Source organism: Lithobates pipiens, unplaced genomic scaffold (assembly GCF_037356315.1).
Source record: "Lithobates pipiens isolate NorthernLeopardFrog02 unplaced genomic scaffold, aLitPip1_a1.2 Scaffold_19, whole genome shotgun sequence".
Classification (NCBI taxonomy): Eukaryota; Metazoa; Chordata; class Amphibia; order Anura; family Ranidae; genus Lithobates; species Lithobates pipiens.
Window position 1 is genome coordinate 491,293,433 of NW_027507764.1, and position 23,482 is coordinate 491,316,914.

At 43.5% G+C, this 23,482-nt stretch overlaps 1 protein-coding gene across 1 annotated transcript in view; it reads right to left on the bottom strand.

Moving 5' to 3' along the window:
- NBN (nibrin) overlaps positions 1-23,482 on the bottom strand; it is a 153,168-nt gene that overhangs the window by 110,540 nt on the left and 19,146 nt on the right. The window contains exons 3-4 of the mRNA XM_077492995.1: positions 21,732-21,880; positions 15,763-15,922 (exon numbers count right to left, since the gene is read on the bottom strand). Of these exons, the coding sequence (XP_077349121.1) occupies positions 15,763-15,922; positions 21,732-21,880 (309 nt within the window). The remainder of the gene's footprint in view (positions 1-15,762; positions 15,923-21,731; positions 21,881-23,482) is intronic.

Genomic DNA, 23,482 nt, shown 5'->3' on the forward strand with positions numbered 1-23,482 from the left:
GGTGTTACTGAGACACTGAAAAGACTAAGCCCTTGTACACACGGTCGGAGATTCCGACAACCAAATCCGTTGGCGTTATTCTGACGGATTAATTCCGGAAGAGATCTAGAAGTGATGTTGCATACACACGGTTGGACCAAGTTGTCGGAAAATCCGATTGTACATAACATGATGACGTTATTTCGTTAAGATGGGACTACGTTCAGGCTAGTAGCCAATAGCTTTGGTCTAGGAATTTGATCTGAGCATGCATGGCACTTTGTCCGTCGGAGTAGGCTACACATGATCGGAGTATGTCCGATTGGAGCATTTTGTCGGAAAATTTTACCGGCAAGTTGGAAAAGTTGGTCCGTCGGATATTCCGACGGAAACAGTCCAATGCAGACCTCACACAGTCGGAATATCTGACAAAACAGTCCGATAGGAAAGATTCCGATGGAATCTCCGACCGTGTGTACACGGGGCTAATAGCTGTACATAAACTGATCAACGCTTAGGACACCATTTTAGCTTTCAAAACCAGCAATACTGTCAAGGAGGTTCATTTATGAATAATTCCAGTCTGAATAAATCTCCCAGCTGACTCCAGCAAAATCTAAACAGACACTGACTTCCTGTTGCATAAATATGAATGAGATGGGTAAAAAATGGCTTCAGCTCCTGTTCTGCACCTGTAGAGAACTCTTCAGACATGTTTTGCCACTTTTAGGGAGGTTAATTGTTGAAGCCAAATCTCCCAGCTGTTTGCATGTGGCAACTGAGCACCTTTGGTATTATACATTATCATGCGGTCAGTTCTCAGTCCTTAAATGGCTGCCTTCATTTTATGGGGATAGCAAGTGCACCTAAAATTTTAAAAACATCCTCAGATACTGAAAGCAGGGAATTATCAACCATGCAAAATAAAAGCAAATGAGAGGAAGTGTGGTATCATTATACATATTAGCATGTATAAACAAATATAAAAATAATTTCAAGCCTCAGAGCATCCAGACATGACAGCGGATATTTGTGTTCTGGCTGCCCTGAAAAAGTGAATCAGGTCAGAGATTGAATTTCAAATTAGAACCTGCTCTCTACATGGTGTGAAATATACTAGGCTCAGCTGGGAAGGGAAATGTCAACAGAGGAAACACATTACAGTAGCCGACATCCGGTCAGGAAAAAGCACGGTGTGTCTGTGTCACTGTATGAACAAACGTCACAATTGGATGAAGATTTATTTAACCCGTTCACTGCCATTTCATTTTGGAGAGGATTTTAATAGCCAAGAAGCATAAGCACTTGTCCTTTATTGTAACCTTTTGGTTCTTTACTCTAGAACATTCCTTCAGCGTTAATTAAGGAGGGACATAAAAGCTGCATTGTTAACTTATTAAATTACTGCCTGCAGGCATTGCTTGGTAACAATGATGAGCTTTCAGTGGAATGCACAATTCACATGCTGCACAAGCTCTATATATAGACCCATGCTATGCTGGAAACCCAACAGGAGGAAATCTGTATTATTCAGAAAAGTTCTGGATGAGGGGCTGTCACATTAAAAGATACCCCCTCATTACAAAAATAAGTGGTTCCGCTGCAGATTTTTTATTTTATTTTTTTAAGAACTGTAAGTTCCTAAACGGTCATCCTCTTCTTTCAACTTTAGTAACTAAGATGTCACTACAAAAAAAAAAAAACGTTTGCAGCCACCAAACTCTTGTTTCTCATGTATCCCAGTCCTTATTCTGTACCAAAAAGGAGGACGATGACAGCTTAGAAAAAAATAAAATTGTCAATATTAATGTCCATATTACGTTTGTGACAGGTTATATGATATAAACTCGGTGTGACGTTTTCCAATTTTTGTTGTAAATATCTCAGGCCATCCTCTTCTGTAATGCTGCCATAAACAGATTAGTCCTGGGCTACAGGATCACTCCCAAGCAGAAAGGCAGTCTTTTACTGTAGTAAAGGGAATGACCACTTACAATCGGGGGGGGGGGGGGGCATATAAATACAGAATTCAGTAATCAGGTGGTCTCCTCTAGGAGGCAGCAGGGACCGCAGAAAAACATTAGTGACCGTTGTAAATCGTTTAGAATCATTGGCCATCTGCCTCATGGGATGGATACAATTCTGACACTAAAACATTAAAGACATCTACACAACTTAAAGTGGAACTTTACCCATAACAACTTGATAAAAAAAAAAAAAAAATGTTCTTTAGTAAGGAACATACATGCCACATGATTATTATGCTACTTAGATTAGTTTGTGCTGTAGATTGCCTTCAGCATTGCTCCTGTTTCTTCTTGCTATAGGCTGCCATTTTGCTGAAGCCCAGAGCCCCTGAACAGCAGTAAATCATAAAGCGGAACTAACCCAACTGGTTTAACAGTTTCAAAAAACAGTTAAATTCCTTGAATGCTGGGATTGCCAACTGTCACATTTGCCTGTGTCCTCAACTAACCTGTCAAACCATCAAATGGCTAGTGTCATAACTGATCACATGTGCAGCACCATGACAGTTGCAGATCAAACAGAAGCAGCTTCCTTGGCTGTAAAGGATAGAAGAGTTTAATTCCACTTTAAGGGCCATTTCACACAATGGTAATGCAGTCCGGATGCAGTCCAGATGCTTTTCTACATGAACATTTTTGATGCGTTCCAGTGCTTTCAATGCCATCTGGTACATCCCCCTCCCTTTATTCTTCACTTTAAATAAGGATGCGAGAGTCCCAGTGCATTTTTGATGCATTTTACTACGTTCCAGTACAGTTCAGTGCAGAAATCTTTTTACATTTTCTTCTGGAACTCACTGTACTGCTGTTAACTATACCATTGAAAAACAATGACATACTATCCATGCGTTTTTGATGCAGGAACGAAAAAAAATGCACTGGACTGCATGTGGTGTGAACTGGGCCTAAGGCTGTCAGCAGACTGACCTCTACAAACTCACCTGTGCCTAAAAATGGAGAGCAACTGAGCATGTGCAGAGCAGGGTGAGACAGTATTAAAACAGCATAGGCACCTAATGTTTAATGGTTTTACATGGCTATACCTGCAAAAGAGGCCAGCCTGAAGTGATCCAGCAGGATTTCATTTTCTGACTAAAGGCCTCGTTCACACCATAGTGCAGAGACATCAGTCTTTCTGCACATGTTCTGCAAGGGCACACAAAAACAATTGTTCTCTATGTGCCCTGCTGTTCACACCACAACACCGGTATGACGTGCAGATATTTTTCTGCACGGGAAAAAAAACTGACACGACATCAGTTTCCATGCATGTATGGTGTGAACAAGCCCTAAAGCTTTGTACACATGGTACGATTGTTGGCAGGGGATTGTCTGTTGACAGACTGTTGTCCTAAAATCTTACTGTTAGGTACGCTCCTTTAAAGAATTGTTGTCCAACTTTTGGCCAACAAATGTTGGATGGCAGGCTGGTAAATTTCCAGCGGACAACGATTTGACTTCAGATTTTCCTATGATCAGTACACAAATCCATCACACAAAATTGGAAAGTATAAACACGCATGCTCGGAATCATTGCTTGCCAAACACGAAATTAGCAGAAGGGGAAAAAAGGGTGGCGCTCAAGAGCTGAAATTCCTCGTACATCACTACATTTGTGTTTGTTACACGACAATTGTGTAATGTTAGTATGCAAGACAAGATCCTGGCACATGCCTTTTTGGCAAAAAATCCGATGCTCAGTTGGCCAACAATCGTACCGTGTGTACGAGGCTTAAGGGCTCGTTCAAAGCATACATACATGAAAACTGATGGAAAAACCGACATCATTTTCCAGGCATGCTGACATCAGTTTTCATGCGCGTCAGTTATGAGCCCTATTCACACCAATGTTGATGTCGTGTCAGTTTTTTTCCTGTGCTGAAAAAATCTGCATGTGATACCAGTGTTGTGGTGTGAACAGGGCACATAGAGAACAATAGTTTTTTTTTGTGTCCTTGCAGAATGCATGCAGAAAAATCGTTTTCAGCCAAGGAACCACATTGGCCTCTGTTTGAACTTCAACCATAATACTGCACGTGACCAGTTCGGATACCAGCCATTTCATGGTTTGACCGTTTGGATGAAAGCAAAACCAATATGACAGTTAGCAGCATGCCCGCTAATGTAATTGTTTTCTTAAACTGTCAAATCGCTGAGTTCAGATCACCCCACAGATTCAGGTCTGGGTTCTGGCTGGGCCATTCCAAAACTTTAATCTTCTTTTAGTGAAGCCATTCCTTTGTTGATTGGGATGTATGCTTTGGGTCGTTGTCATGCTGAAAATTGACAGTTACTTACCGGTACCTGCTTTTATAGGATATTTTCCAGGATGGCACAACCTGAGAGATGACTGGTCCACCTGACAGGAAACGCAATCAACATGTGAGGTTAAAAGGCCCCTCCCTTCCCCCTGCACCTCACCTCTGCCAAAGTAATAAGTTATCCGGGTGCAAGAGAGAAACTCTTCCCGTAGTACTTACATCAAACCAGGGGTGGGAAGTAGGCCTGCCGTCCTGGAAGATATCCTAAAAAAAAAAGCAGTTACCGGTAAGCAACTGTCAAGATTCTCTAGTCATCTTCCAGGACGGCACAACTTGAGAGGATGGGCAAGAAGTTCAAGGCCTACCTTAGGGTGGGACCACCGCCTGTAAGACCTTCCTTCCAAATGTCAGATCCTGAGGCGATAGCGGTTTCACTCTATAATGCTTCAAGGTGGTGTCCTGCTTCGCCCATGTGGCTGTTTGACAAATCTGTTCTATTGAGGCCCCAGCTCTTGCTGCCCAAGAGGCCGCCAAAGATCTCGTTGAATGGGCTTTAACCACTTCCATACCGGGCCTATTCTGGCACTCCTCTACATGTAAAAATCATAATTTTTTTTTTTTTGCTGAAAAAAATACTCAGAACCCCCAAGCATTGTAATATATTTTTTTAACAGATACCCTAAGGAATAAAATGGCAGCTGTTGCAACTTTTTCTCTCACACGGTATTTGCGTAACAATTTTTGTAAAAAAAAAAAACTGTTTCATGATTTAAAAAAATAACAAAACAGTAAAGTTAGCCCCATTTTTTGTATAATGTGAAAGATTTTACGTCGAGTAAATAGATACCCAACATTTCACGCTTTAAAATTGCGCACACTCAAGGAATGACATCAAACTTCGGTACCTAAAAATCTCCATAGTCAAAGCTTTAAAAAATTTTTTTTACAGGTTACATGTTTAGAGTTCTAAAATTGTTGCTCGCTCTCCAACGCACGTGGCAATACCTCACATGTGTGGTTTGAACAGCATTTACATATGTACTTACGTTCGCTTCTGAGCACGAGCTACTACAGGGGCGTTAAAAAAAAATGTTTACATAATTTTTTTATTTTTACATTTTTTTTTTTGGATCACATTTATTCCTATTACAAGGAATGTAAACATCCGTTGTAATTGGAATTGTTCGCGACAGATCCCCTTTATGGAGAGATGCAGGGTCAATAAGACCCCACATCTTTCCTCCAGGCAGGAAAGCATGAGATCGGAAAAAAAAAAAATCCACAATCTCATGCTTACCAGCCGAGATCACGGCTTTGTTTACATCCGTGGCCCAGACGTGATGTCATAACGTTGCGCCCGGGCCTCCGACGGTCATAGAGATGACTGGTGACCATCTGGTCACCGGAAATCACTATGGTTGTCATCCAGCGGCAGACGACTATCTCTGGGTCCCCAATGGCACGGGAGAGCCCAGAGAAGTACCGGATGGCGGCGGGAAGGCGGTGTCCCCTCCCATCACCTTTAAGTACGATCAAGTGGTGGAACTGCCACTATGATCACTCTTATGGTGCACAGAGTCACCGCTGAAAACAAGTATGTATCTGAATGATGCCTGTAGCTGCAGGCATCATTCAGATATTCCCACTGAAAGTCAGATGTTATATGACGTCTTTGGCCAGGAAGTGGTTAAGGTTAACTGGTACTGGGGAACCTGTCTGTTCATAAGCCATTCCAATGGTTTTTCTATCCACAGTAGTTCTAGATGCCTGCCCTCCCTTTCTAGAGCTGCTAAATAGAACCAAAAGGTGACTCTACTGCCTGAAGTCTTTCACTCCAAGTATGTCAGCAAGCGCTTCCTGACATCTAATAAATTCAATTTTTCCTCTCTCTCATTTTTCAGGTTTTCACAAAAGGAGGGCAAAATGATCTCTTGAGATCTATGAAACTGTGATGCGACCTTGGGAAGATATAGTGGGTCTTGTCTCAGCACCACTTTGTCTTCCAATACCAACAGAAGAGGCTCCTTAACCACTTCAGTTCCGGACCAATAAACACCTTAAGGACCAGAGGTCTTTTTGCAATTTCGCACTGCGCTGCTTTAACTGGTAATTGCGCGGTCATGCAATATTGCACCCAAACGAAATTTGCGTCCTTTTCTTCCCACAAATAGAGCTTTCTTTTGATGGTATTTGATTGCCTCTGCGATTTTTTTTTTTGCGATATAAATGAAAAAAGAGCGAAAATTTTGAAAAAAAAAGATATTTTCTTCTTTTTGTTATAAGAAAAATCGAATAAACTAAATTTTAGTCATACATTGAGGGCAAAATTTATTCAGCCACATGTCTTTAGTAAAAAAAATGTCAATAAGCGTATATTTTTTGGTTTGCGCAAAAGTTATAGCGTCTACAAACTAGAGTACATTTTCTGGAATTTACACAGCTTTTAATTTATGACTGCCGATCTCATTTCTTGAGGTGCTAAAATGGCAGGGCAGTACAAATCCCCCCCAAATGACCCCATTTTGGAAAGTAGACACCCCAAGGAAATTGCTGATGGGTATGTTGAGCCCATTGAATATTTATTTTTTTTGTCCTAAGGGATTGAATAATGACAAAAAAATAAATAAAAATTTTTTTTTACAAAAAGTTGTCACTAAATGATATATTGCTCACACATGCCATGGTTATATGTGAAATGACACCCCAAAATACATTCTGCTGCTTCTCCCGAGTACGGGGATACCACATGTGTGGGACTTTTTGGGAGTCTAGTCGCGCACGGCACCCCGAAAACCAATCACCACCTTCAGGATTTCTAAGGGTGCAAATTTTTGATTTAACTCCTCACTACCTATCACAGTTTCGAAGGCCATAAAATGCCAAAATAGCACAAAACCCCCCCAAATGACCCCATTTTGGAAAGTAGACACCCCAAGCTATTTACTGAGAGGCATGTTGAGTCCATGGAATATTTTATATTTTGCCAAAAGTTGCGGGAATATTACAAACTTTTTTTTTTTTGCACAAAGTTGTCACTAAATGATATATTGCTCACACATGCTATGGGCAGAAGTCAAATTACACCCCAAAATAAATTCTGCTGCTTCTCCCGAGTACGGGGATACCACATGTGGGGGACTTTTTGGGAGCCTAGTTAACTAGCTACCTAGCGACACTGATGCAGCGTTCAGAAAAATTATCGCTTAGTGACACTGGCAAAAGGGGGTGAAAGGGTTAACTAGCGGAAATCAGGGGGTTAAAACCATTATTGGGTAGTATATCGGGGTACCTAGCGCTATAAAAACCTGGCGGTGAACCTAAAAAAATAACTAGCTACCTAGCGACTGTAGCGACACTAATGCAGCGATCAGAAAAACGATCGCTTAGTGACACTGGCAAAAGGGGGTGAAAGGGTTAACTAGCGGCAATCAGGGGGTTAAAAACATTATTGGGTAGTATATCGGGGTACCTAGCGATATAAAAACCTGGCGGTGAACCTAAAAAAATAACTAGCTACCTAGCGACTGTAGCGACACTAATGCAGCGATCAGAAAAACGATCGCTTAGTGACACTGGCAAAAGGGGGTGAAAGGGTTAACTAGCGGCAATCAGGGGGTTAAAAACATTATTGGGTAGTATATCGGGGTACCTAGCGCTATAAAAACCTGGCGGTGAACCTAAAAAAATAACTAGCTACCTAGCGACTGTAGCGACACTAATGCAGCGATCAGAAAAACGATCGCTTAGTGACACTGGCAAAAGGGGGTGAAAGGGTTAACTAGCGGCAATCAGGGGGTTAAAAACATTATTGGGTAGTATATCGGGGTACCTAGCGCTATAAAAACCTGGCGGTGAACCTAAAAAAATAACTAGCTACCTAGCGACTGTAGCGACACTAATGCAGCGATCAGAAAAACGATCGCTTAGTGACACTGGCAAAAGGGGGTGAAAGGGTTAACTCTAGGGGCAATCAGGGGGTTAAATCTTTATTGGGGGGTGATAGGGGGCTACCCTGGACCTAACACTAACTGTCCTGACAGTTTTTACTGTCACAACTGACACTGAATGCATTGATCAGTAAAGAAATGATCAATGCAATCAGTGACACTGTGACTGGGGGGGGAGGGGGGGCGGGGGGGGGGATCGGGGGGCGATCGGGGGGGGGGATCGGGGGGGGTTTGTGTGCCTGTGTGTACCTACATGTCAGTGTAGTGTTCGTGCAGACTTACTTTTACTCTTCTCCTCGTAGTCCGGTCAAAAAGACCGCCCCGAGGAGAATGACATCACTTCCTCCTTCCTGTGTAAACAATACACAGGGGAGGAAGCTTCTCATTGGCCAGGAGCGATCCAGAGGGGGTGGCCGAAAACGAACGGCCATCCCCTCATCACGGAGCGCTCCTGGACCGAATCGGACCGCCGTAACCAGCGGGAGGGGGTCCGATGGGACCCCCCACCCGCTGGAAGGCAATCACGTAGATGTACGTGATTCTGCCTGCCTGTGCCATTGTGCTGACGTACAATGGCAATACGGCGGTCCTGAAGTGGTTAATTGACAGGGCCTGCAGGTCGCTTACCATTCTGGCTGTAGTGATGGCCAGTAAAAAGCCCATCTTAAGCTTCAAAAATTTAACTGAGATCTCCTGAGCTGGTTCTAAAGGCGCTTTCATCAACACCTTCAGAACCAGTGTTGGATTCCACGGTGGGAATCTATTAATCTTTACGGGGGGTTAATCTCTCCCTTGCTAGTAGAAATCTCTTAACCAGGGGCTCTAGTGGGAGCCTCTGGTCGAGAAATACAGACAGGGCTGCTATCTGTACCTTCAGGGTGTTCGGGTCAATCCCCTGATCCCCCCCAGCCTGTAAGAATTCAAGTACCACTGGTTCCGAAGGATTAGAAACCTCTCTATCCTGGCACCAGTGTGAGAAAAATTCAAGATTTTTGAGTAGATCTTCCTAGTGACCGGTTTCAGGCTACCTAGGAGGGTTTCAATTACTCTATCGGAGCATCCTCCCTCTCAAGAGCCATGCCGTCAACTTGCTGGGTCGGGGGTGAAGGACTGGCCCTTGTAGAAGAAGGAGATCCCACCTGGGCGGGAGATGGAATGGAGGAGAAACCGACCATTTTCTTAGAGTAGCAAACCATGTCCTCTTTGGCCACCATGGGGCTATGAGGATCAGCTTGCACTCTGAGTGGGCCAACCTCTGTAGAAACCGAGGCATTAAGGCTAGTGGAGGGAAAGCATATGCTAAGTGGCAATCCCAGTCCTGAGATCTACTCCCTGCGATCCCCCCTCTATGGTGAGAGAAAAAAAAGCTACACCTTTCTGTTCCCTCTGTCTCCTATCTGGAGGAATATGTCCTGGTTTAACTCCCATTACCCCTGGATTATGGAATGTCGGCTTAAGAAATCTGCCACCACATTGGCGGTCCCTTTTATGTGGACTGCCGATATGGACTTAAGGTTTCCTTTGAATACCCAAAGTCAGGTTCAGTAGCTTCCTGGACCTCGTGGCACCCTGACGGTTCAGATAAGAGACAGCTGTCACGTTGTCCTACAGGACTTGGACCTCTAGTCTCTGAATTCTGCCTCCAAAAGCCTTCAATGCCTGACCCACCGCAAGGAGCTCCCTGTGGTTGGAGGAGGCCCTTGCTTGGGTTGGGGTCCAGGATCCCTTTGCTTGGAGGTCCCCCAAGTGAGCACCCCAACCCCAAGCACTTGCATCGGTAGTAATTCTTAAAGGGTTCCACTGGGCCCAGGGATGACCCAGGGTAAGCCTGTCCTGACCAAGTCACCAATTTCGGGAGGCCCTTACACTTGGATGGAATGGACACTTTTCCATCCAGCTACTTCCTCTTCTTTTCCCAGGAGGATAGTAGGAAAAACTGCAACTCCCTGGAATGGAGCTGAGCCCAGAGAACTGCTAGAATACACAAGGTCATCAGACCTAGGACCCTCATAACCTGCCTGGTAACAGCAGTCTTCTCTCTAATGGAACCCAGGGACTGCTCTTGCACTTTTAACCTTTTTTCCTCTGGGAAGAAAAGTTTGAGCCCCTGCATCCACCAGATATCCTAGGAAGGTTTTTATTTGGGATGGTACGAGAGAAGATTTCTCCCTGTTCACTTTCCAGAATGAGGATCACTGCCTACGTCTACTCTTGCTTGTTCTAGTGACTGCCCATAGATCAGGAGGTCATCTAGATAGGGTATAAGATATACCCCCTGTAGATGCAGGTAAGCGACAACATCCGCCAGGACTTTTGTGAAAACTCATGGACTTGCAGTTAATCCAAAAGGGAAGAGCTTGGAATTGCTAGTGTTGTATCCCTTTGCTCGTAAGGACTGCGAATCTCAACAGGGATTGTATTCCCGGGCAATTGGGATATGGAGATACGCGTCCCTCAGATCTATTGTGGCCATATACCGTATATACTCGAGTATAAGCCGAGATTTTCAGCCTCTTTTTTGAGGCTGAAAGTGCCCCCTCGGCTTATACTCGAGTCGCCGCTGTCTGACTGCTCGATCAGCGTATCGAGCAGACAGACGGCGGACATTAATTTTCAAAAGCCGCGCCTCCTTCTCCGCCTCCGCCTGTGATAGGCGGAACACTGAATTTCCCAGCAGTCAGTGTTCCGCCTATCACGGACATCCGCTCATTCTCATACTACGGACGAGTATGAGAGGATGTCCGTGATAGGCGGAACACAGGCTGCTGGGAAATTCAGTGTTCCGCCTATCACAGGCGGAGGCGGAATTTTGAATTGTAGAATGGCCGCCGAGAAGAGCGGCGATCCATCGGCACGGGACGGAGGAGGCACGGCACGGCACGGGACGGAGGAGACACGGGACGGAGGAGGCACGGCACGGGACGGAGGAGGCACGGGACGGAGGAGGCACGGCACGGGACGGAGGAGGCTCGGGACGACGGCGGCTCGGGACGGAGGCTTGGGACACAGGTAGGCTGGACACACACACAAGGCTGCACGGACACACACACACACACACACACACAGGGATGGATGGATGGATGGATGGATACACACACACACACACACACACACACACACACACACACAGGGATGGATGGATGGATGGATGGATACACACACACACACACACACACACAGGGATGGATGGATGGATGGATACACACACACACACACACACACAGGGATGGATGGATGGATGGATACACACACAGGGATGGATGGATGGATGGACACACACACAGGGATGGATGGACGGACACACACACAGGGATGGACGGACACACAGGGATGGACAGCCATGTCTCACCCTCGGCTTATACACGAGTCAATAAGTTTTCCAGTTTTTTGGGGGTAAATTGGGGGCCTCGGCTTATACTCGGGTCGGCCTATACTCGAGTATATATGGTAAGCATCCTATAATAGATGCTTGCGCACAGTGTATATTGCTCGCCATCTGAAAGCTCTTTTGGTCGCAAAAACCTGTTCAGTTTTCTGAGGTTTAATATCAGGCGAAAGTTCCCTGATGGTTTTTGGACTACAAAAACATGGGAGTAAAATCCCTGATAGAGTTTTTCCGGTGGAACGGGGACGATCACCTCCTGGTTCGCCAATCCCTGCAAGTTTTCCATCAACCCTGCTGCCCTCAAAGTATCCTTGGGGAGATGAGTCAGAAAAAAATTTGAGGGGGAGGGGAGAGAAGTTCCAGCCGATATTCCTCTGTCAAGATCTGTAAGATATAGGGGCTTTCGGAGATCTTCCTCCACTGAGGTACAAAGCGAGAAAGACCCCTACGTTGGCTTCACTGACTGCTTGCTGGTGTCGAAGTCCAGAAAAGAGCAGGCCACCCTTCTGTCTGCTCTTTCCCTTCCCCCACCTTCTATTCACGTCCTTCTTGGCCTTGAATTGGCCCTTGTTAGGTGGGGGCAAGAAAAACAAAACTAAAACTTTCTGCCTCTCTCCTGGCTTTTACCGGAAACGTTTTCCCCTTTTCCGCTGATCCTGATAAGACCTGATCCAAGACAGGCCCAAAAAGCTGGGAACCCTCAAAAGGGCAACCCGAGCCGTGACCTGGACATATGGTTCCCTTCCCACGATTTAACCCACACGGCCCTCCTTGCGGAGTTAAGGAGGGCCGTTGATTTACCCGTGGTCCTGACAGTTTCCACTGCCGCCTTGCTTATCAACTCTAGAGAGTCTGTGACTTCTTTGCAATTACTCCCTCTAGGAACACATGGCCGGAGAGCCTGCCCAACCAAGCATCCACATGCTACGCAGGCTGACACCAAGGCAGGAGCCATGGCTGCCACATTGGAACCCCACGCTCTTCGCTGTAGCGTTTCAGCCTCTCTGTCCATTTGGTCTATAATGTTACCTAAATCCTCAAATGACAAATCAGATTTCTTAGAGACCTGTGACAGGACTACGTCTAATTTGGGGGTCTTGAAGAACTTATTTTCTTCCTCCCCAAAGGGAAACCAAGTTTTGAGCTTAAAGACCTTTCACTCCGGGTCCTTCCACTGTCTCAAAATGATCTCTTTCAGAATTTGATGAACTGGGAATACCCGGGACTGAGGTTTACCCAACCACCTGTACATCTTATCCCGGGCTGTCACCTCAACAGGAGGTTCTGGGATATCCTCAGAGGCATAGATTGCCCTGAGTAACTGCCCCATGTCCTCCACTGGAAAAAGGCGTCTATTACATCTAGTGCCATTACTATCTTGGCTCTCAGAGTCTGAATTTCACACCTTGTCTAATGAGCTTTCATCTGACTCCTCCGGGTCCTCAAACTCATCTACTTCTGAAGTGAAAGAGGCCTCTGCTGAGTTTTCAGACTTTTGACAGAAGTACCTTCTCTAGAAGACAGATTCTCTCTCTGCCACTAGTGCTAGTTCCTTCCTTAGATGGTATAACTGTCTACGGACATTGGCGCATAGAAAGCATCTCTGACTGTACTGTAAGGAAGTATCTCATAACCTGTGAGGTTTTCTTAACCACAATTTATGTATGTTTACCTGTAACAAAAAGGATTTACATGATGTTGTGGGAGCTTTTCGTTGCAATACCCACACTTTTTTGTTCTGGGGGGGAGGAGGGTTTTTGCCCTTAGTCTTGTGGACCCCTTGAGTAGATCCACTGGGTTCCAAGGAGACAAAATACAAGACAGAACAGACAAGACAAAACCCAAAATTTTACAGTATATACCATTTCTCCTGCCCCCCCCCCCCACCCACACACACAAGGGGGTGTGGGTAAGACGCGTCCTCCTGGGTTGTAGGCACCGCTGTGTCCACCTCTCTTTCCAAACCTGGTCCCCCGCTGGTTCCATACCAAGGAGTCCTGTTGTGAGGATCCAGAAGGGGAGAGGGCTTGAGGGACCTCCGCCTGGCTCCACCAGATTCTTATGGCCAAGACGCTGCCATTTTGCAGGAGTCTCGCCGCCAGAAGGAGCATTTTGGACTCTAATGTCTCTGGACCTGACATTTTGGCATAGACCAAAAAAGGAAGCAGCGCCATCTTGCTCCACCGGGATCAGAACGCTTACTCCTATCTCAGGAGTGTTACCAGCATTCCCTATGAGAGTTCAGATGTGTTTTTGTAAAATGTAGCTGGGCTTGGATATTTTTCTTCATAAGAAAAGGCTTCCGTGTTGGGACTCTACCCCATAGCCCAGACATATGAAGAATACGGTAGCCTCCCTGACCAGTTTTCTTCTCGCCTTTTCCTCGAATTTGAAAGGACATCCAGTTCTTAGTAATGTCACTGTTGTGCCATATTTTCTCCACTTGATGACTGTCTTCACTGTGTTCCATGGTATACTGAATGCCTTGGAAATTCTTTTGTACCCTTCTCCTGACTGACACCTTTTAACAATGAGATCCTGTGAATACTTTGGAAGCTCTCTGCAGACCATGGCTTTTGCTGTAGGATGCGACTAAGAAAATGTCAGGACAGACTTACTAGAACAGCTGAACTTTATTTGGGATTAATCAGAGGCACTTTAAATGATGGCAGGTGTGTAATGACTCCTATTTAACATGAGTTTGAATGTGATGGCTTAATTCTGAACACAGCTACAGCCCCAGTTATAGTATGCAATTTAAAATCAGCGCTCAGTGAAACTCTGAGTTCCACTGAGCGCTGATTTTAAATTGTACTCATGTGAACCTCTCTCCGCAAGTTTCTTCAGCTGTACTGGATATCACGCGGAATCCCTAGTTTTTAATCCGACTTTGATAGGTTGTCTCCAATAAAGCTGGCCATACACCATGCAATTTTCTTATTCAATTTCCTTTGGGTTTGCCTTCAGCTGTGTGGTACAAGGGCCTGTCTGATTGCACACACATTGGGAGTGTTTTGGTAGATCTGGGGGAGATCCACAGAGGAGAATTGTATGGTGTATGGCCAGCATAAGACTAAAAAAATCTTAGCGCTGGAGTTGTGTTGTTGACAGTTATAGTATGTACTTATGCAACCACAATATTTAAAAATTGTATTTTTACTTCTTCCCCCCCCCCCCCCCCCCAAAAGATTTCAGTGTATTTTTCAATTGAGTTGTACAGTTTATAGGTCACATTAAAATGAAGAAAAAGTTCTGAAATGATTTATCTTTGTCTAATTTTTTTCATCACAGAAACCTCACATTTTAACAGGGGAGTGTAGACTTTTTATATCCATTTATGTAGCTACTGGTGAAGGAATGAAGGGGAATACTTTAGACCACTTAAGTGACAGCTCCGAGTCTGCTGGGCTGCCAACATCACATCCAAGATGGCAGCACCAATCAGCAATCTCAGGGCTTTTTAATGTGTAAGTAAACATCGTGCATATAATATATTAAATGTTAAATTCCCATTATAATCTTATGGGATTTAATTTTTTTAAATCAATGGTCTTATGAGAGGGTCTCTAAAAAGAGCATATCAGTCAAAACAATAGAAGATAATGATTGGCAACGGCACTTTGCACATTGTTTTGATTCCATCATTCTTCAGTTAAAATGGATTCGCGTAAGGAGAAAAACTACCATAAAAAATGAAATGCACTGATGCTATCCTGAAGGATGGTTGCAGCTTTTAATGTTAACCTCATTTTGTGGGTAGGTTTAGGGCTCTTGTTTAAAAACTCACATATACCAAGATGTTTCAGTCCAGTGCTTTGAAAGAAAAAGCCACTCTGACCTATCCTAGGAGGACACGCATTCTTGAATCTGACTTTCTCCAAGCGCAACAAAATTGCCACCTGCATTGGGATTTGTCTTAGGTGGGGTAAGTGGGAGTGTGCCCACCAGCCACTAATTACACTTCTAAAAGTCAAGTGTACGGGTGAAAGAAAGGATGGTGGCTACCAGTGCTGACCTTGTGAAAATGTTTGGTGCCTGGCTACCATTATATACAAATATGCAAAGCTGGTCCAGCCACCTTAGGTGCAAAATGAGAAGCAACACCTAGCACTGAAAAGGATAAAGCTGTCAACAGAAATTTCTTTCATGCCTGCAACACATACCTTGATAGTTACTTTAACTGAGGTCATCACCAGATGTGTACAGTTCTCTGTCCAGTTGTTCACAACATGGCCACCAAGTAGCTGCAGTGCTTGATTTAAAGAACTCTTCTCTGTGATGCTTAAACAGGATGAACAAACCACTAAAGGTTCATATACCACTCTGGGTGAGGGGGGAGAAAATAAAAAAAAGAATTGCATGATATGAAATTGTGAAGACAAGTCATGGACAGATTAGACAGATGTAGATTAACTACACAGAAAGTTTTATTGATAAACAGTGACACTCCACAAGCCTACCATGTGTAAAATGTAATATTGGAGGTCCCCCTGTAAGTGCAAAGTATTGGACGCTTTACTGCCATACTGCTACAGGGATTACTGAGATTTAAAGAGACACGGTCACACCTTTCCCACTGAATGTCTGCAGGTAGCCTCCCCGTTCTACCTCCCAGGAAATGGTTCTCTCAAATTAGCCCTTCTCTTGCTCCATCAAAACCATTATTGCTCTATTGCTCTGACAGAGAAAGTCTTCCAGGTATGGGGAAGCATTTGATCGCCTCCATGTGACGAGTTGACCAAAGCAGCCAACTGTCAGGCCTGAACACTGTCGCGTAGGGAGAGGCAGCGATGTCATCCACCTGAGTAAGCTCCAGAGTAGGCTCATACAGCAGAAAGGTGGTAAGCATGGGTAGCTCGATAAACACTTTACTATGGGGCAGAAATAGTCATGTTGCTAAATGACAGTGTCTGTTTAAACAAATCTCTTGCATTTACAGTGGTTCTAAAGTCTAAACCTCATTTTTTTTTTTTTTTAAACTTAAATGCATTCCCTGCATTAAATAGTTTCTAAATCCTTACGGTAAAAATTCTTCTGTCCTGCAGCTCACCCCCAGAACCCCACCCCCCCTTACCTAAGCCCAACCCATCCAGTGATGTGCACAAGCGCAGCGGCTCCTGCCACTGTCTTCCTTCTAACTGAAGAGATTAATAGTCAATCAAATCCGGTGACACAGGAGCAGGCCTGAGTCCCACTGTCTGTGTCAATGGACGCAGCAGTGGGACTCGGGAGCAAGCACGCACTGGTGCCCCCAGGCTGGAGAGCCGACGAGTAACCCCAGAAGAAGATCGGGGCTGCTCTGTGCAAAACCAATCGCACAGAGCAGGCAAGTATAGGCATTTTTTTTTTTTATAAAATTAACAAACAACAGTTTTATAACCATAACGCAAAAAATGTACTTCTAGTTGTTGGGAACCCCCCTCCCTAAACACTTAACTGATTCCTCCATCAATACGCCTGTCTGCTCCAGTGTTCTCACAGGACACACACAGCAGCAGGAGCCTGTCACTCAAATCCTGTGAGGAGGGAGTGGGAGGCGTGACCTTGCCGCACTGTATGTATAATGATGCACAGTCCGGCTTGGGAGCATGCCCACATGGGTGCCCCTTCAGCACACAGCTTGTTATAGGGGCACACAGAGTAGAGGAGCTGCGAACAGAGCTGGTAGAGGAGAATAGGAGGTAAGAAACTGCTTTTTGCAATGCTACTGCACAGAGTAGCATTTTAACCACTTCATTACCGGGCTATAATCATATGAAGTCCACAGATGGATCTCCCATTCTGGGCAGGCGTCATATGACATCCCCGGTTTCTCACTGCTCCTGCGGACCCCCGGGGACCCACATCGTGATGATCGGGGATTAGGTGTGTCCCTTGGAGACAGCCCATCCCAGATCCGTGTAAAGAGCCAATAAAAAATGGCTCTTTACCACGTGACCAGCTGTGTCCAATCACAGACAGTCGCATGTATTGCCCACGTGCACAGAGCGGCGATCGGGGACGAGGCTTGTCATCCTGACACAGCCCAACCACGAACGCAGTAAAGCTCTTTACCATCAATCAATGAAATTGGCTCTTTACCATGTGACGGCTGTGTCCAATCACAGCCAGTCACAGAACGTCAACAAACTGCGGTAACAAGATGTTACCAGTTCTCCTCACACACTGATCATGTATGAGAAGGAGATTGCGGTAACACTTCATTACCGCTTACAGTACACACCAACCACACTGACTGCCACCCCCCCCCCCCCGCCACTAATAAAGAGGACCTGTCATCACCCATCAAAGTACCAGTCCCCAGGCCGTCAGAGTACCTGAGTACCTGTTCCCAGGCCATGCCTCATAGAATATACGTTGGGGTGTTTGCTTTCCAAAATGGGGTCATTTTCTGGGTAATTCCACTGTTCTGGTGCTCAAGGACCTTTAAAAGTGTGATGGGTAGGAATGAATTGAGATGTGTAATTTCTGCTCCTAGAACGCCTGAAGGTACTACTTCAATGTTGGGCCTCTGTATTAGAGGTCGACCGATATATCGGCCGATATTTGCAGTTTTTTAAATAATCGGCATCGGCCGATTGTGCTGATAAAAAGCCGATTTAGAACTACAGCTGGACTTTGAAATGACTTCTGTAAGAAGTCAGTGTGAGTTGCCTGAGTTGTCATAGCAACACTTTCCTCCTTGCTGGGCAGACTGCCAAGAAAAGAACTAAATGATACAATGTTTACACTTCAATGAATGAAGTCATCTCTGTGTAGAAGTTCTCAGTTTAACCATTTAAAGACTAAATCTTTTCTGACACTTGTTGCTTACAAGTAAAAATCCTGTATTTTCTGCCAGAAAATCACTTAGACCCCCCAAAAATTATATATATTTTTTTAGCAGAGATCCTAGGGAATAAAATAGCGGTTGTTGCAATATTTTATGTCACACGGCATTTGCACAGAGGTCTTTCAAATGCATTTTTTTGGGAAAAAAAATACACTATTTAAAAATAAAATAAAAACAGTAAAGTTAGCCCATTTTTTTTTTTTTCGTCCAAAAGTTTTGACTACCTGTTTTTATTTAATACATAGGTTTTTTTTTTTTTTTTATCTAAATCATACATACAAGTAAACTGATTGGAGGTTTGTTTTGTTTAATAAATGTTTAAATGTAAGAAATTTTCTGTATCACTTATGAAGGCCGCTTTCACACTGGAGCGTTGATGGTAAAACGCAAGTTTTAGCGGCTCTTTACCATCATTTTAGCGGTGCTATTTGGCTGCTAGTGGGGCACATATAACCCAGCTAGCGGCCAAGGAAGAGGTTAAATGCGCCCATGAAGCACTGCTGCCAAATCGCATTGCATGCGCTTCGGCAGTGGTGCCCATTCATATCAATGGGCAGGAGTGGTGGAGGAGCGGTATACACCACTCCAAACGTGCTGCTTGCAGGACTTTTTTTAAGATCCTGCCAGCGCATCGCCTCAGTGTGAAAGCACTCTGTCTTTCACACAGACTGCAGGGGAGCCATTTTGCAGGCACTTTACAGGCGCTATTTTTAGCCCAAAAGCGCCTGAAAAACGCCCCAATGGGAAAGGTGTGTTAGATCAAGGGGGATTAAAAAAAAAATAATAATAAATAAAAAAGGAAAAAAAATAAATAAATAAAAATCGGCCTAACATATTGGCCCAAAAAAAAAATCGGCATCATATATCGGCTATCGGCCGCCATGATTTCTAAATATCGGCATCGGCCAGAGAAAAACCCATATCGGTCGACCTCTACTCTGTATGTGGCCAGGCTGTGTAAAAGTCTCACACATGTGGTATCACCATACTCAGGAGGAGGAGCAGAATGTATTTTGGGGGTGTCATTTTTTCTATATACATGCTATGTGTTAGAAATATCTTATAAATTGCCAGCTTTGTGAAAAAAAAAAAAAATTTTCATTTTCTTTCCACGTTTTCTGAAGACTTATGTAAAAAAAAAAAAAATGAACCGTTCAAAAGACTCATTATGCCTCTTAGAATATACGTTGGGGTGTTTGTTTTCCAAAATAGGGTCATTTTGTGGGCAATTCCATTGTGCTGGTGCTCCAGGGCTTTCAAAAGTGCAATAGGTCGTTAGGAAATTATAGGTGATGTGTAGTTTATACTCCAAGAACGCCTGATGGTGCCCCCTGCATGTTGGGCCTCTGTATGAGGCCAGGCTGTGTAAAAGTCTCACACATGTGGTATTGTCATACTCAGCAGTAGCAGAATGTGCTTTGGGTTGTCATTTTTGCTATATACATTCTTTGAGTTGGAAATATCATATAAACTGACCACTTTGTGTAAAAAAAAAAAAAAATATAAGTTTTAATTTTCTTTCCACGTTTTCTGAAGACATGTGGGGGGGAAAAAATGAACCGTTAAAAAAAGATTCATTATGTCTCATAGAATAGACGTTGGGGTGTTTGTTTTCCAAAATGGGGTCATTTTGTGGGTAATTCTACTGTCCTGGTGCTCCAGGGCCTTCACAAATGTAATAGGTCGTTAGGAAATTAGGTGTAATTTATGCTCCTAGAACCCCTGACGGTGCTCCCTACATGTTGCACCAGGCTGTGTAAAGGATCCACACATGTGGTACTGCCATACTCGGGAGGAGTAGCAGAATGTATTTTGGGGTGTAATTGGAAGTATGCATATGCTGTGTGTGAGAAATATCTTGTTATTATGACAATTTTGTGAAAAAAAAAATAATAATAAAAAAAAAATCTAAATTTTCCCCAAGAATTGTGGGAAAAAATTACAACTTCAAAAAACTCACCATGCCTCTTACTAAATACATGCATCTGACTGACTACTTTTCAAAAAGGGGTAATTTGATGGGGTATTTGCACTTTCTTGACATTTCAGGGCCTCAAGAAATGAGATTTAATTAAAATTTTCAATGATTTGCACCATAGCTTATTGACTCTAGAACTTTGACAGAGACCAAAAAATATCCACTAATTTGGGTTATCGTTACCAAAGAGATGTATCAGTACACAATTTGGCCCAAATGTATGAACAAAAATTACTTATTTGCAAAATTTTATCATAAAAACTAAAAAAAAAGGGAGTTTTTTTTCCCAAAGTTTTAGCTCTTTTTTTCAATTATGTCGATTAAATACCACCAATTTGTATGAAAAAAATTATAACAATTTTGTTTGGGTACAGTGTTGCATGACTAAGTAATTGGCATTCAAAGTGTGAGCACTGAAAGCTAAAAATTGGTCTGGGAAGGAAGGGTGCATAAATGTCCGGTATTGAAGTGGTTAAAGTGTTACTAAACCCACAACAGTAAAATCAGTCTGTATATGCAGCATAGCACGCTTGTTATACTCACTGTGGAACTTAAGGGGTTAATCCTCTGCATTGTGTAAAAAGGCTGTTTGAGCCTCCCCTCCCTGCAATGTCTATCTGGCCAAGGCCAGCTAACACAGGCAGGGTAGCCGACCTGCACATGCTCAGTCGTGCTGGGAAAGAACAGTTACTTGTTCTCAGAGGTCACATGATATTGGCATCACACATGTGGGCATGTATACAGGCTGTAGTTAAACTCTCCTTGCATCTAAACTCTCGGCACTGGAGAAATTGTACAATTTATCACTGTCCATGGTATACAGATCAGCCAAAAAAGGTATACAGTGGCAATATTTTAATGTAAAAATAAGTTTTATAAGCTGTGTCCACTGTGGGGGGGGGGGGGGGGGGGCTATTTTCATATTACTGGGTTTAGTAACACTTTAAGTCACCAATCTCAACAATGCTTGTAATTAGGCAATCTACAAGTATTTTGGCACATTATGATACAGAACATCATAAACCTATAAAAAAATACATTTTTTAGAACTGCGATGAAAGAAACAATTGCCATTGCTGAACATGCTACTTTCCTGGCTGTCATGCGGATTATCTGGCTTCAGTATTCCTATTTCTCTTGTTGCATGCTTATTCTGAATCAGAAGCTTAAAATATTGATCTCATAGACAGCCAGAAAACTCGCACTTTCAAAAGGACGTAAGCAACTGAGTCCAACATATTTATTTCAGAAAGGGTCTACTTTATTTTTGGAAGGCCCTATTTTTTTTTGTTAAGCAACAAAGAAAGTTAATAATGACTTACCTGAATTTGCTATTGTATACCCCAAAAGTAATCTTATCTCCTGATTTCAAATTCCTAGATGTAGCACTCTCCATCTTTTCACCATTAACAACGGTACCATACTTTGAAGAATCTTTAACAGACAGGACAGGCACGATGTCTGGATGGCCCTGTATAAAAAAAAGAAAGAAAAATACTCCAGCCAAAAATAATAAAAATGAATAGCTCAATAAAACATAAAATAATAAAAGCAGCTTTTCATGCAATATTCAACTTCAATCCAAAGATTTCCCTCGCAGTATTTGTTTCCGTTACTAGAAGTCCTCAATCTGACGTCCAGCATTGACAACTCACTTCCTCTGAGCCCAGGTCATTCTGGACCTGCCTCAGCCTGTGACAGGACACTGAAATGAGAAGAGTTATGAGCTCATCTCTGTCACTCTGCTCTTTCCTTCTATCAGCATGCTTCATATCAGCACAAACCTGATTGGCTACTAATACAGCTTCTCGCAGGGGCTGTAAGAGCTAAAAAAAGATGCATTTTATGATGTATAAAATGACAAAGCTGCATTCCTTTGTGTCTTTTGTTTTTTTTGTTTCTTATGATCCTAAAGAGATTTTGATAGGGAAATTTTCCTCTTAGGCAGATACAACAAGCTGAACAACCATGAATAAACATGAACAGACTTAAAAATCTGTGGCTGTAGTTCAGCTTTAAAGTGAAATTAAACTCGGATAGTTTTTAATAATTTTTTTTCATTAAATTAGCCCCCAGGAGCTTTATGCCATAATGTACTACTACGCACCGAATAATAGCGTATTATGGCACACTTACCAGTCAAACGATGCCCTTCAGCCCTGCGCTGTCATGGGCACTTCCATCTTCACCCAGTCTTCCCTCTGGGTTTGGTCTATTCTACTGCTTGAACGGCCGGACAACAACGACATAGCTCTCACGTATGCACATGGAAATCACATCATCACAGCACAGAGGTGGTGCTATAAATGTACACTGAGCTGTGTATGTGCGGCTCAGTGTACATTACTGCTGGCAGGCAGGGAGAAGCATTTAAGGAAGAGACCAATCACCTTTAAAAGAGGAAGTAAACCCTAATGAGTTTACTTCCTCTTTCATTCCCTGCAAAAGTAAAGCATAATGGACTACTATGCATCGCATAGTAGTCCATTATGTGTCACTTACCTGACACAGGAGCCAGCGAAGTCACCGCTGTCCCCTGTAGTCCGGCGCATCCATCTTCTCTGTGGGTCTCGCTGCTCCGCCGCTGTCATTCGGCACCGTGTAGGTTTAGGAGATATTTCTTGGACCTACAGGTAAGCCTTAATCTAGGCTTACCTGTAGGTCAAAGTATGTTGTAAGGGTTTACAACCACTTTAAACCCTTTGTTGCCAGAGACATTTTGCAGTTTTTGCACACATTTAAAAAAAAATTTTTTAGGCCTGAAGCTTCATTAAAACTTGAACAAAAATAACAGTAGTTCCAATTTTTCATGTCACGCGATATTAGTGCAATAGTTTATCAAGTGCAAATTTTCAGTAAAAAATTACACTAAAGTTAATTTTAATGCACATAAATGCAATATATTGACCATTTTTTGGTGTGCGTGGTGATATGCCCAGAACTCAATTCTTCTACGTTCTGGGCATTTGTGCCTGAAAGTAAAAGTTCTCCAAACACGGCTACCACTCGGTCCAGCCATAGACTTTGATAGGCTGCAGGCAGCGGAGCTAAACGTTGCAGCTTTTGAGCTCTA